The following is a 14,374-nucleotide window of genomic DNA, read 5'->3' as shown; positions in this document are numbered from 1 at the left end:
AATTGAAGCCGGTAATCTTTTATCGCTGTTTCAGAACACAATTGTACATTAAAATTTCTACAAATCTTTAACAACAGCTGTGTTTCTCACTCTTCCTTCTGAGATTTTTTGTCTTTCAAAGATTGATAGACTAATTTTGATTGATTATTGATTTTTAAGGAAATTGATGCGTTGGTAACACTTTATTTTAAGGAACACAAATTAGGCGCTTATTAATGTCTTATTATTTGCTTAACAAAGCCTAAATTAGACATTTATAAATGATTTATTCACTACTTATTTGGCTTCATTCTGTGTAAGTGTTATTGGTGCTTAATTAGTGGTCTGTTATGTAGAAATGATTAATAATGGCTGTATTAGTTCTTAATTAGTTCAGAATAAACGGCTTGTACTCTTGGGAATAATTTGATATATCTTAATAATTCTATATATTTAGGAATAATTTAGAATATTTGGGAATAATTTGATATATTTGGAACAATTTAGTATATTTAGGAATTATTTGGTATATTTGTTTACTTTCTGGTGCTATGTAACTAATATCCCTTATGAAACATAATAAATGGCAATATATTGGAAAATATAGTGCAATATATTAAATAATAAGTTTTCATATATGGAAAAAAGGACATCTATTGTTTAATATATGACAATTTATGCATGGACCATTTATGTCTATATATTGGTAAATATAAAAACATACCACAATAAAGACAAAATCTCTAAACTGCTAAACTGCAATATTTTTTTAGACCAAATGCTTTTTTTGTATTTATTAGTGTTTTTCTTAGTTAAGCATTTCACAAAAGAGACAAAAGCGTACCATGGTTTAAAATACATCCTGAATGTGACAATAAAGGTCCACAGTTACAAACCCAATAAACAAAATACATTTACATTTACATCATCTACAATTACTTAAATAAAGCGGTCATATTCATGTTTGCATATTAAAAATTTTAATGTAACAAAGATTGACAAGTTATTACATTTTTTTTTTTGCCCAAATGCTACATACATTACACAGACCTAGCCCAAAATCTTATATTTAGGTGTATTACACTTATACAGTCTATTAATTTTACTTTGTGATTTATCATTCATTTTGTGTATAAGGGCATACAAATATTATTATATTATATTATATTATATTATATTATATTTGATTTTTATTATATTGCTAATAATGTATTACATTTTTAAAATAATTTTAAATAATTGCAAGAAAAAAAGCATTAGCTATGGTCAGTTCCTGTAAATGTGCTGTGTCTCAGTTGTAACCTGCTGAAAATACCCTCCCTCTCCTTAAATCATAATTGTTACATTTTCAGTTTGAAGATTGAGCCAAAGCACTAGCTCTCTTTCCAAAGCCAAATTTGGCAGGATAACCGCGAACCTGGCAACTCTGGGAGCAGAAGATTTAGACCAGGCATGTCAAACTCAGTTTGGCTCTGGGGCCGGATCCAGACTTTCTGTTCTCAGGTGGGCCGGATCAGTAAAAGAATGTCAACTCCAAATATTTAGCTTTGTTTTTCAGTACTATGCTTTATTATTCAGCCTACATTTTTAGCCTACCCTACATATTATAATCATGGATGAAAAGGGATCTTTTCTAAGCACAACACATTTATTCATAAAACAATGGAAAAAAAAGATTTTCATGTTTGGCGGTGAATGTGTTAACAACTGGTTTATTTTAACAGTTGAGTGAATGCAGTTTTACACCTGAACCAACTCACCACATCACCAAACTCAAGTGGGAGCTATGAAAAAAATATTTTCACCTTAATTGTCATACTGCTTTGAAATAAATAAAAAAAAGAAATACAAAATAAAAGTTATAGCAGTGCATGGGCAATAAGATTAGACTACATCAGATCAAACTACTAGGCTGGGCCTACTGAAGCTGAGAACATACTGCACAATATTAACTGTCTTTAATATGAAACCAGATGAATCTTATTTTTAATGATCTGTATTCATGAGTGCAAACAAATTTCGTGTCATCACACTTTTGATAGAAATGAGCTAGAAACTCGCTTCTTTTTTTGACATACTCAGAAATTTATGCCGGGCCGGATTAAATCATCCAACGGGCCTGGTCCGGCCCGCGGGCCGTATGTTTGACATGCCTGATTTAGACAAACAAGTATCAGCAGTTACAGCGCGATAGGGCGGGACTGTGCTTTGGATGATGTTCGGACAAAATACGCTAAAATTGGCTCTCAGATTGAATGAACTGAATGAATATACAGGTTATGGTTTGCCCTCGTTTCTTGGACGGAGGGACCAATGCAGTGAGCACTGTGTCAACCAGCTGGATACCTGACTCTGACCCAACAGTCCCCGCAGTCCTTCTAAAGTTATCTGGCAAGGTGAGTCCATAATTTAAACAGTAGCTCATCATAACACAGTTTAAAGAATACACATGCTGATAATAAGGCTAAGTTTTTTAAGCAGTTTAAAAATTATAGTGAGGTGTGCATTCTTGCTAAACTGCTTAGTCAACACAATTTAAGTTATGAGTTATAACTAGCTACCTTAGCTATAGTTTAACTAGCTAACCTAGCTTTAAGTTAACTAGCTACTTTATCTTTAGTTTAACTAGCCAACCTAGCTACCAGCTAACCTAGCTTTAAGTTAACTAGCTACTTTATCTTTAGTTTAACTAGCCAACCTAGCTACCAGCTAACCTAGCTTTAAGTTAACTAGTTACCTTTGCTTTAATGTAACTAGCCAGCCTAGCTTTAATGTAACTAGCTAGCTTAGCTTTATTTTAACTAGCCAGCCTAGCTTTAATGTAACTAGCTAGCTTAGCTTTATTTTAACTAGCCAGCCTAGCTTTAATGTAACTAGCTAGCTTAGCTTTATTTTAACTAACCAGCCTAGCTTTAATTTAACTAGCTAGCTTGGCTTTATTTTAACTAGCCAGACTAGTTTTAATGTAACTAGCCAGCCTAGCTTTAATGTAACTAGCTAGCTTAGCTTTAAGATAACTAGCTACCTATGCTTTAATTTAACTAGCCAGCCTAGCTTTAATGTAACTAGCTAGCTTAGCTTTAATGTAACTAGCTAGCTTAGCTTTATTTTAACTAACCAGCCTAGCTTTAATTTAACTAGCTAGCTTAGCTTTATTTTAACTAGCTAAACTAACTTTAATTTAACTAGCTGAGCAAGCTTTAATTAAACTAGCTAACCTATCTTTAATTTAACTAGCTAACCTAACTTTAAGTTAACTAGCTACCTTTGCTTAGCTTTATTTTAACTAGCCAGCCTAGCTTTAATGTAACTAGCTAGCTTGGCTTTATTTTAACTAGCTAAACTAACTTTAACTTAACTAGCTAACCTAGCTTTAATTTAACTAGCTAACCTAGCTTTAATTTAACTATCTAGTCTAGCTTTAATTTAACTAACTAACCTAGCTTCAATTTAACTAGCTACCCTAACTTTAATTTAACTAGCTACCTTTGCTTTAATTGAACTAGCTAACCTAGTTTTAAGTTATAATTTATAGCTAGCTAACCTAGCATTCATTTTTAAGTTATAATTAGCTAACCTATCTTTAATCTATGTTATAACTAGTTAACCTATCTTTAATTTTGGATTTATTACTAGCTAACCTAGCTTTAATTTATAAGTTATAACTAGCTAACTTAGCTTTAAGTTAACTAGCTAAACTAACTTAAATTTAACTAGCTAACCTAACTTTAATTTAACTAACATAGCTTTAATTTAACTAGCTAACCTAACTTTAATTTAACTAGCTAACCTAGCATTAATTTAACTAGCTAACCTAACTTTAAGTTAGCTAGCTACCTTTGCTTTAATTGAACTAGATAACCTAGCTTTAAGTTATAATTTATAGCTAGTAGGGCTGGGGCGACGCGTCGACATAATCGACGTCATCGATTACAAAAATACATCGATTTGCATAACGTGCGTCGGCGCGTCGTAAACATGGCGGCGCCTGTGGAGAGCATTAGAGGTTAGATCGGGCCCAAAAATTCCAACTGGCTGTTTTCGGGCTGTTTTAATGAGCGAAATATGATCAGAATTATGTTAATTAACACGGTAACATAGAAGCATAGAACTATTATTTAATTAAAATGATTTTTAAGAACAGCTAAACACAGTTCTGCAGGTCAAACGCGGAGGAGTTCACGTGCGAGAGACAGAGAGAGAGAGACACAGAGAGAGAGAGAGAGAGAGAGAGAGAGAGAGAGATTTGCGTGTTCTGGTGAGAACTACTCACAGGTGAAGGTTCTCTTTGATCTCCTCGTGCTCCTATTCTAGTCCCATTCATAATTCTGCAGCTCCCTCAGTGTTTTCTGCCGTATTTTGCGGCTAGCGCGAGCGCTTACAACTGACACCGCGGACCGCGAGGTGCCGCCGCGTTTGTGCCGAATCCGACTCTCTGCTGAATCTGACTCCCGCTTCGCGGACAGAATCGGCACAACACCCCCGCTGTAGAACTGCGGTAGTGAAAACAGCGCTTATAAATAAATTAGTTTAGTTTCACTTTCAGTTTTCGTTATTTTCGTTATTATTTTAAAAATAAAAATATAATTAAAAAACAGACGCCTACATCTCGGACTATTTTCTGGAGCCCGGGTCGGATTTACGGGCGGGCCTCGGGTCATGTCGGGTTCGGGCAGAGAATCTAAGCTCTAGAGAGCTTGGACTCCGGAGAGCAATCTCCAGCTACAAAAAAACGCCAGCGGGCATCTAAAGTTTGGGAGCATTTCACGCAAAAGGGCAACAATGTGGTCCTCTGCCATATGTGCAAAAGGAGCACTTGAAGCGCAAACATCCAGGAGCACTATGTCAACAGGGTCACACAGTAAGTTACCGTTTACATCAGGGTCTCCGCGGGTGTCCTTAAAAAGACTTAAGACTGTCTACCAAAGGTTTTAAACCTGCCACAGGCAGAAATTATACATTTTTGGTTTATATTTATATATATAGTTTCCAGAAACAGTAGCATTATTCATAAGTTCAGGTGTTTAGCTAAGCTAGCTGCCTTAAGTTATTTTAGCTAGCGCCGTCGGCGCTGCGGTGTCACACCGTATTCTGTCACCGTCGGAATTTTGTGACCAGTGCTCACGGTTATGAGCGTTCATTGGCAAAACGGAAGCTTTCTATACCTACACCTTACCCTCAGCCCTAAACTGAACCGTTTTGGCCAGTCGGGGTAAACATTAGAAACGAACACGTTTCGAATCGGCCAGTGCACCGGTCTGCTGAGAACTACTTGCCAGTGGTCACAAAATCTAGCGGTCACAGAAAACAACACACGGTTGTGGTGTATGGGAGCTTATCCATTTTTAGCGTTATAGATCTAAACAACGTGCTGTACATGTAAGTGATTATAAGTGTGGGGTTTGGTTTAGTAGGCTTGTGTTGTTGTTGTTGTTGTTGTTGTTATTATATATAAATATAGTAATTTATCGTTTGCTTTAAAACGTAAAATAATAATTATTTAAATATGTTTCTCAATGAATAGATTAGTCGACTAATCGAAAAAAATAATCGTTAGAATAATCGTTTAAAAAATAATCGTTAGGGACAGCCCTAATAGCTAGCTAACCTAGCATTAATTTTTAAGTTATAATTAGCTAACCTATCTTTAATTTTGGATTTATTACTAGCTAACCTAGCTTTAATTTATAAGTTATAACTAGCTAACTTAGCTTTAAGTTAACTAGTTAGCTAGCTAAATTAGCTTTGATGTATGTTTTAATTAGCTAATCTAGCTATCTCACTTTATCCCATGAAATAGCTATGCTAATTTATTTTGTATTAAGGATTTAGCTGTACATTATTAAACTATCACAGTTTACCTTTAAATTAGGCTTGTTAGCGGTGGGTTCCAAATACTGAAACTTGTTTTTAATCTAAGAGTATTCGGACCCACTTGTAACTAAGTAGCATTGTGTTGCTGGTGGTCATTGTTTGTTTATTTCTCATTTTCGTCCTTTGTTATAAGATGAAACCTGGGAAGGAAGGCACCATCACTGTCTCAGCCCATTGTTGGAAGACTGCAAAAGCACAAGCTACAGCCAGTGGGACGGCACAAGTGCTACTGATGGAGCTCTTTTATGTTGATGTTTTTCTGAACTTTAAGCATACCTTTATCTGTTTTTGTATTATACATATAGTAGTATATGGAAGTATATATTCTTGAATTTATAGTGAAGTGTATTGTTAAATATATAATAAAATAAATTCTGATGTGTGGTAATAGATGGTATGTGTATTATTGATAGTAATATATTACAATATATTCTTGAATACATAGTGAAGTGTATTGTTCAAAATATAAAGTACAATATATAGTACACTGCAAAATATGAGGTAATAAATGGTACATAATAATTGATAAGTCATGTTCATATGTTGCCATTGCTGTTACAGTTACCATTTTAGCTATATTGGTATCTGCACATTCGACCAGTCAGTCAGTCAGTCTACATTTTAAATTTAACAGTTGAGAGTCTTAAACCAATAGAAAATAAAACTGCTTTAATTCAAAAGAGAATAAATGTGCTAAAATGTGTTTTCTGTTGTTTCATTAGGACAACTGCATTTTTGACATTCAACTTATGTAAATGGGAAGTCAAACACACAGTTCTTTTTAGTGTCTAATTAGTGATGAACAGAACCTCACTTTAGAATATGGTACACTTCTGGGTAAGCACTTATTAGCTAAATTGTGATGGAGATTGACTTATTAAATGTTTATTTTGCGCTTTTTAGTGTGTAATTAGTGATGAACAGAACCTTACTTTAGAATATGGTACACTTCTTGCTCTATTAGTGACTAATTAAACCCTTATTAAGTACATCGTGAGGGGGATTGGTTGATGAAATATTTAGTCAGTTCTTTTTAGTGTGTAATTAGTGATGAACAGAACCTCACTTTAGAATATGGTACACTTCTTGGTCTATTAGTGACTTATTAAACCCTGATTAACTCAGTAAACTCCAGCACAGCTATAACCGTACCAAACTCACATAGATCAGATTGCGACCAATTATACACTAATAACGTGTATGATTTGGCTAATAGTTAATGCTTAATAACCTGCTTAACTGCGTGCTAACATAACTGTTTATAGTGCACTATAAGAACTAATACAGCCATTATTAATCATTTCCATATAACAGACCACTAATTAAGCACCAATAACCCTTACACAGAATAAAGACTAATAAGTAGTGAATAAATCATTTATAAATGTCTAATTAAGGCTTTATTAAGCAAATAATAAGACATTAATTAGCTCCTAATTTGTGTTCCTTAAAATACAGTGTTACCGATGCGTTACATTTAATTTTTTTTACAATGTGTTACCAATTTTTTACACTACAAGGTACCGGATTATAAAGCACATTTTAAGAGACGCTATAAGGAATTCTAATACAGCAGGTCCCGCCACTTAGTTAGCTAAGTTAAGCTAAGCTGAGCTAAGTAAACAAAACTGTAATTCCTAAAAAGTTAAATGAGTGCTGGATGTTATCCTACACAGATTACCCTCCTGAAAACTGTTTATATGGGTGATTTAAAGCACTTTCGTTTATTTACAGTAAACGTAGATTCCCAAATTTTTCCAGCACTAAGGCTGGAGCATTAGCATTAACGGGCTAATGCTGCCTGATAGCGCTACACCCTGAGTGTTTCGGTAAACCAGGATGATATTAACAGTTTGTTCCACGTAGCTTATTTTAACACAGTAAACACGCTACAGACTACAGTCTGATATACTCACCTCTGAACAGCGAAAGAGAGCTAGTGCTTAGCACGGTTAGCGGCTAATGCTAATGCTGCTCCAGCAGTGCTGTACTTCAGCAGAGTGGTTTTACTGCTTCTTTATTAGTGCTGGTATATCAATACTAGAAAAGTATTGCAATAGTGTATATATAATGGTGCGATACCACACTTAATCTATAAATATGAAAAACTTGATCCGTAGATATAATTTTTTAATATAATTTTGTATATAATTACTTAATAAATGTGCACAGATTAGGCCAAGAGTAAGAGTATAGAGCCTTAGAGAAGAACAATAGCAGTTCCAATTTTGTAAAAAGTTTTAATAATAAAGAATACAGAAAACGCAGATTAAAAAAAAAATGTTTTACATTCACTTTAGCTTTTATTTTACTGCAGACGGCATAAACCTCAGATATTTATTAAACGATCTGCTCAACATTAACGTCATTTATTCACTCAATTCTATACATTGTTTTTTTTTTATCTTTTTTTTTATTTGCACATCCCAAAATGTTCAGTTCCTTTCTAAAATTACAGAGTTTCATAAATTTGATGGCACAAAAATATTTAGTAAATTATTTGATCAACATTTATTTCATTTATTCACTCCTTGCTATACATTTATAACAGTTATAAAAGTTGAACCAAATCAATTTGGGGCAAAAATGATTTAAAAAGAACTAAATATGATTTTTAATAAAAAAGCAGGACCCACAAAACACTTTTAAGATTTCTAAGGTATTTGCACTTCCCAAAATGTTTAGTTCTTTTTTTTTATTAAATCATAGAAAGTTTTTCATAGAAGACATAGAAGTTTTTCAAAGATTTTTCAGAGATTAAATATTTTCAAATGCACTTTTATTTTTATTTTAGAAACAAACATTTATTTTAAACACTCAGCAGCACAATACTTTTTTTACACAACATTTTTTTAAGAAAGAAAGAAAACAAATATATTAAAATATATTATTTTTATATTAAATTATATATATTAGATAATGTAAAAAAAATGCAAAAATCAAACATCATTAAAAAGAAGCCCCAAAATGTCCACTTTAATACACAGTTTATTAAAAATCAGAACTACAGATTAATGCAAATACTTAAAGAAAGGGAGACAATTCCAGTACACAAATAAAATTATTATGCAAAACATATTTCTATACAACATGGTAATTTTTTTTTTAGCTTGAACAGTAAATTACATGCATTCCTACGACATTTTCTCATGCAAACAAAGTAAACAAAGAATTAAAAAAAGAAATACCCTAAAAATAATGTTCTTAAAGTGCCTTAAATGAGAAGCCCCAAAATATACAAAATGTAATATATATTTCGTTAAAATCAGAGCTACAGATTAATGCTGCATGTGTATTAAATACTTAAAAACGTAGAGTGTAAATCACCTGAGTATTGCTCTATAATACAGCTCACACTTCTAATCTTCTATTTTTAATTTTATATCTGAGGGTTTTTTACACACAAACACTTAAACCCTAAAACTGTAAATAGCAGGAATTACAGGAAATTAAAACGGAAACCATTGCAAAACAGAAATCAGGATTTTACAATTTTGGGTAAAAACAGTTAATTTTTTTGCATCAGCAAATATATTCAAATGCAAGATAAAATATTAATATTGTTAATAATGTTAGTGTTCAGTTTAAACATAAAAAAATGTTTTAAAGCATTTAATGTGCTTTAATGCAAACAATAGATAGATACCAGATTCCACCTACTAAGGAAAAAAAACAGAACTTAAAGCTTATTACTTATTAATAACAGTGCTGCATAATTAAAGTGCTATTTGTGAGAATAAAATCCCCAAATAAAAAAATAATACACATTTTGAGAAAATCGGGATAATTTTTTTTAACATTTTAATTTAATATTTTTTTACTCAACAGTTCACTCGCACTACCGCTACAGCCCACTGGGGGCAGCAGTCTACAGCTTTTAATTTTCGAGATAAAAATGGTTAAATTGTTAAATTGGGTGTATTTTCGTTTTTTAGTCATGAAATCTGTCTGGAAACAGCTTGCATCATAAATATACGTCTTTTTTTGGGTGAGAAAGTAAATATATGAATAATTTACCGAACAATTTGCATGCAGATTTACTTTAAACTGCTTTTTTTTCTTTTTTTTTTCTTTTCCTATAACAGTGCTCATTAATGAGAATAAAGTTCATTAAAATTGGATATAATCAGTCAATCAATGCTGTATTTTGTTTTTTAGTCATGAAATCTGTCTGGAAAGAGCTTGCATCATAAATGTACATCTTTTTTTTATTTTTTGTGAGAAAGTAAATGTACGAATAATTTACCAAGCAATTTGCATGATATTTAATTTGACCTGCCTTTTTTTCATTCTTTTTTATTTATTTTCCTATAACAGTGCTGCTTTAATAAAGTGTGGTTAATGAGAATAAAGTTCATTAAATAATAAAGATAATTAAAACACTTTTTTGCTAAAAGCTCACCAGCAGTACCTCTGTGGCCCACTGGGGGCAGCAAAAAACCTTTGAATGTACGAATAATTACCGAACAAATTACTAAATTCCCACAGGTTCTACTGTTGTTTCTGGAGTTTAGAGATCCGGGGCTCAGCCCTGTTAATTATATATACATATAGTATCCTGATATATAATATTTAACACTATAATGTGTAGTTTATTAGCTGATCAGTTGGATCAGGTGGAAAACATACAATTTTAGGCCACAGACCAGGGTTAAAAAAACAATTTAAACTAAGTATATTACTAAATCCACAACATCCAGCTTCTAGCTAACTGCTTAGCTAAATTAATTTTCGTTAATTATAGTTTACAGTAATCCTGCATTCCTAATGAATAAAAACTATTTAAAAATGAAATAGTCAGTAGGGTTCCCTACTAGCCCACCGCGCTCTGCAAAACCAGCAAGCTGAACTTTATCCTTGAACTGGCTCCGTAATTGGCGTTAGCCCCGGAAGCCCAGGCCAGACGAAGCCCCTGTCCTACACCCAGACTCGTTCGTATTTCTTGGATTTCGGGTCCTTCGTGCCGGATCGTTTCCTGTGTCTTGTGCGACTCGTGCAGGTTTGGTCGTAAATCTCATCTCCAGGGTTTCCGTCTTTGCCCTTTTTTCCTTTTATCTGTAGATCTTCGTCTTCCTCCTCTTCCTCAAGCAGTAGACGTTCATACCCTTTGGCGAGGTCGTCCATCGGGTCGTGATGGACCGGTCTCTTGCTCGGCTGGACCTGCTTCACTACGACCCCCAGCCTCTGGATGACTTCCTCGCTGAGCTGCTGCTCCACAGCGTTCCTCAGGTTGTGGTAGAGATTGACGGCGTCTGGAGCTCCGGCCAGCAGGGAGTCGGGGGTGATGCCTCTGCAGAGCTCCTGGACCACACTGTACAGAAACACTCCACTGTACAACCTGAATAAATACAAAGAAAGAAAATATTACATTACGTTTTCTGTTTTTCCCTTAAACATCAGTAAAAGCATTCAGTACCTCAAAGGTAAAGGTTAAAAAATGCTCTTGATACATCTAACCTTTATCTTAAGGACATCAAGAGCGTCCTCTAGCATTTATCTTTGGGGCTTCAAGTCCATTCTGTAGCATTTATTTATGGACAGGGTTTTCTAGCATTGATCTCTGGATCTTCAATAGTTTTTTTAAGCATTTATATTTGGGGGTCAGGAGCATCTATAGCAGGGGTCGGCAATAGGTGGATGAGCAATAATGAAAAGAAAAAAAAAAAGATAAAATTCTTCTCTGGTCAGCTTTAGTTTACATTCCTCCCCTGTCTCTCTCTTTGTTGTGCTTGGCTTGGCTTCAGTTTCCACCCATTCTCTTTTTTCTTGAGCTCCCTATCTCCTTAGAAGGGCGTTTTTTTCCCAGCCGCATCCCAATTCACTAGCCGGGGCAGCGTTACTGTATTGGAGCGCGACCCTGATGACACCGGTTTGATCCCGCATAAGGAGCGGTGTGTTTATTTATTTATTTTCTATTTTCTTCTTGGGTTTACCTGCTTTGAGATCAACTGTTCTGCAGTTGAGTTCTACAACCCTCTGGGCTGGAGAGCTACTAGTCTGTAGCACTCCATCCCATTACACTTCATTTTACAGAAAATATACATTTTTTTGTGTCCGCCATGTAATGGCTTGGAAAATATCTGGCCCACGGTCAAACTTAATTTCAGACCCCTGGTCTATAGCTTTTATCTTTGTCCTTACTAGTCTTCCTTACTAGCCCACCACGTTTCACAAAACCAGCATGCTGATTGGCTGTTTATCCTAAAAGGCGGAACTTTATCCTTGAACCAGATCTGTGATTGGCGTTAAGAGATTTTCCATTCACACAGCATTCAGTGACCTGTCTCATCATTAATAATACAGCTGAGCTGAGCAAAACTATTTGGGGCTACTGGAAAATTATTCGGAACTAAAGCCCCGGAAGCCCAGGCCAGGCGATGCCTCTTTATGGTTCTTAAAACGCTCTCAAATGCTTCTCAATCTTAAGGACAGAGAACTCTCTTGGTCCCTTTTAGGTCCTTATGTTAGACAATAAAAGCTGGGAGAAAAGAAAATGGGGAAAACCCTGTAAAGGTTTATTAATTAATTAACAATTGCAGAAAAATAATTGGTGAGAAAAAACGTGAGAATGAATCAATCCAGCTATTGGTTTAAAGGCTGTGTTAATGTGTCTGAATGCTTGTTTGGGTGAAGTCTCATGACTCACCTTTCGCCTGGAGGGAAGAGTCGCATTACATAAGGTTTAGTCATAAAGACACGAGATGCTTCATATTGATATGATTCAGTGTTTTGCTTTAGTGTTATGTTGTTTTGCATGCTCTATGTTTTGCTTTTATAACGTTCACTCCCTTCACGCCAGGAAAAGTCTTTTACCCAGTTTCCCAAAAACTGGTAGAACGAGTTTTCAGTGCTCGTTTTACCGCCAAAGAATCACCTTTGTGCCGAGATAATTTCAGGAACCACGTCCAGATTATTTGGCTCATGATTTGTAAACTTTGCGAAGTTTAGCTGATGCTCTTATCCAGAGCGTTTTAATAGGTTTCTCGTTTTACAGAGTTAGACCAGTGTAGGGTTTGGAGTTGTGCACTAGTACCCTTAGGCTATGTTCATACCTTCTTTGGAGGTGGTTTAAAATGTGATTATATAATCGGATTTCTAAAGAGGCATCTCATTCTGGAATGTCTGATCTCTCAAGTCAAATTTCAACATGTCTTTTGCATCACAACAACCTCAACAAATCCAGAGTGAAGGAAGTACAGGATCCAAGAAGAGCGGCAATGGTTAATTAGTTACAATGGTTAGTTACCATAACGACCCATGCAGATACCACATCAACCCATACAGATAAAACAGAAACCTATACAAATGCTGCAGCAACTGGTACACAGATACTGCAGAAACCCATGCACAGATAACACTGCAGTATCTGTGTATAGGTTGCTGCGGTATCTTTGTATGGGTTGCTACCCTATACACAGATACCGCAGTAACCCGTGCAGATACCACAGCAACCTATACACAGATGGTGCAGCAACCCATACATAGAACACAGCAACCTCTACAAATGCTGCAGCAACCAATGCAGGTATCGCAGCAACACCGACAAATACCACAGAAACCCATGCAGACACCACAGCAATACCTTTAAATATCACATTAACTTACACAGATATCACAACAGCCCATGTAAATACCACAGAAACCCATGCAGACACCAAGGCACCACCTGCAATATCACAGTTACCCATGCAGATACCACAGCAACCCATGCAGGTGTGTAAATCCAATCTGATCACTTGCAAATCCCAGTTGAGAGTCACCTCAACAGATCTGATTTTCAGAAATGAATCCACAGGTACGCTTCTTATCACTTATAGCTCCAAATCAACCACAACCAGCATAGGGTTTAGAGGGTAATAAAGCTGGTGTTTACCAGGTATACTCGGGTTCAGGAACAGGGTTGTCCAGCAGCTGGTTGAGGCAGATACTGTCCCTCATGATGCACTGCCACTGGCTGTAAGCGTGAGCCACGCCCAGGTCCAGACGGGTCTTCTCTTTTTGGCTCTTAAAGTTTTTCAGCCTCTTCAGCCCTGAAGTCACCACTGTGGACAGAAGACGGAAAACATGACATGAATACAAGACGTTCTTTAACCCTGATGGGGTCTTTGTGAATTGCATGTGGGAACGTTCAGTGCTCTAAAGACAATCACTACAGAATATTCTTATTCTACCTCATCTATGTGGAGAGCAACTATTCTGTTTCTCACATCCTCAGAGAGTTATTTGCCATGAGGTGCCATTTTGAACTGACGCTTAATATCTGATCATAATATCTTAATGTCTGTATATTATCTTTACCTTTCTCTGTAACTGGATCTCTGGACAGCTCTCCGTAGACCAGTCCGACCAGCAACGCCCCAAAGAACTCTGGTTTGGGTTCTGGTTCTGCATGTTTTATCCAGTAGCATGTGACGTACAGGGCTAGCTGTAGACCAGGAGGGATGTGGAGGTGGTCAGGAGCCTGTGAGATACGCAGAGCGTCCAAGAAAACCTGGAGTCGAACATGATGAGGCACCTGGAG

General features: G+C 35.5%; 2 protein-coding genes across 3 annotated transcripts in view; one reads left to right on the top strand and one right to left on the bottom strand.

Annotated features, from left to right (window-relative positions):
- Positions 1–14,374, top strand: part of LOC103042549 (calcium-transporting ATPase type 2C member 1) — a 185,594-nt gene that overhangs the window by 74,466 nt on the left and 96,754 nt on the right. The gene's annotated exons all lie outside the window — the stretch shown is intronic.
- Positions 8,824–14,374, bottom strand: part of LOC125784824 (protein asteroid homolog 1-like) — a 55,562-nt gene continuing 50,011 nt past the window's right edge. For both annotated transcript variants that reach the window (XM_049468615.1, XM_049468607.1), the window contains exons 3-5: positions 14,152–14,368; positions 13,727–13,895; positions 8,824–11,191 (exon numbers count right to left, since the gene is read on the bottom strand). In XM_049468615.1, the coding sequence (XP_049324572.1) occupies positions 10,771–11,191; positions 13,727–13,895; positions 14,152–14,368 (807 nt within the window). In that variant the 3' untranslated portion in view covers positions 8,824–10,770. The remainder of the gene's footprint in view (positions 11,192–13,726; positions 13,896–14,151; positions 14,369–14,374) is intronic.

The sequence above is a fragment of the Astyanax mexicanus genome, chromosome 1, assembly GCF_023375975.1.
Source record: "Astyanax mexicanus isolate ESR-SI-001 chromosome 1, AstMex3_surface, whole genome shotgun sequence".
NCBI classification, from domain to species: domain Eukaryota; kingdom Metazoa; phylum Chordata; class Actinopteri; order Characiformes; family Acestrorhamphidae; genus Astyanax; species Astyanax mexicanus.
This window is presented reverse-complemented; position numbering and strand designations above follow the sequence as displayed.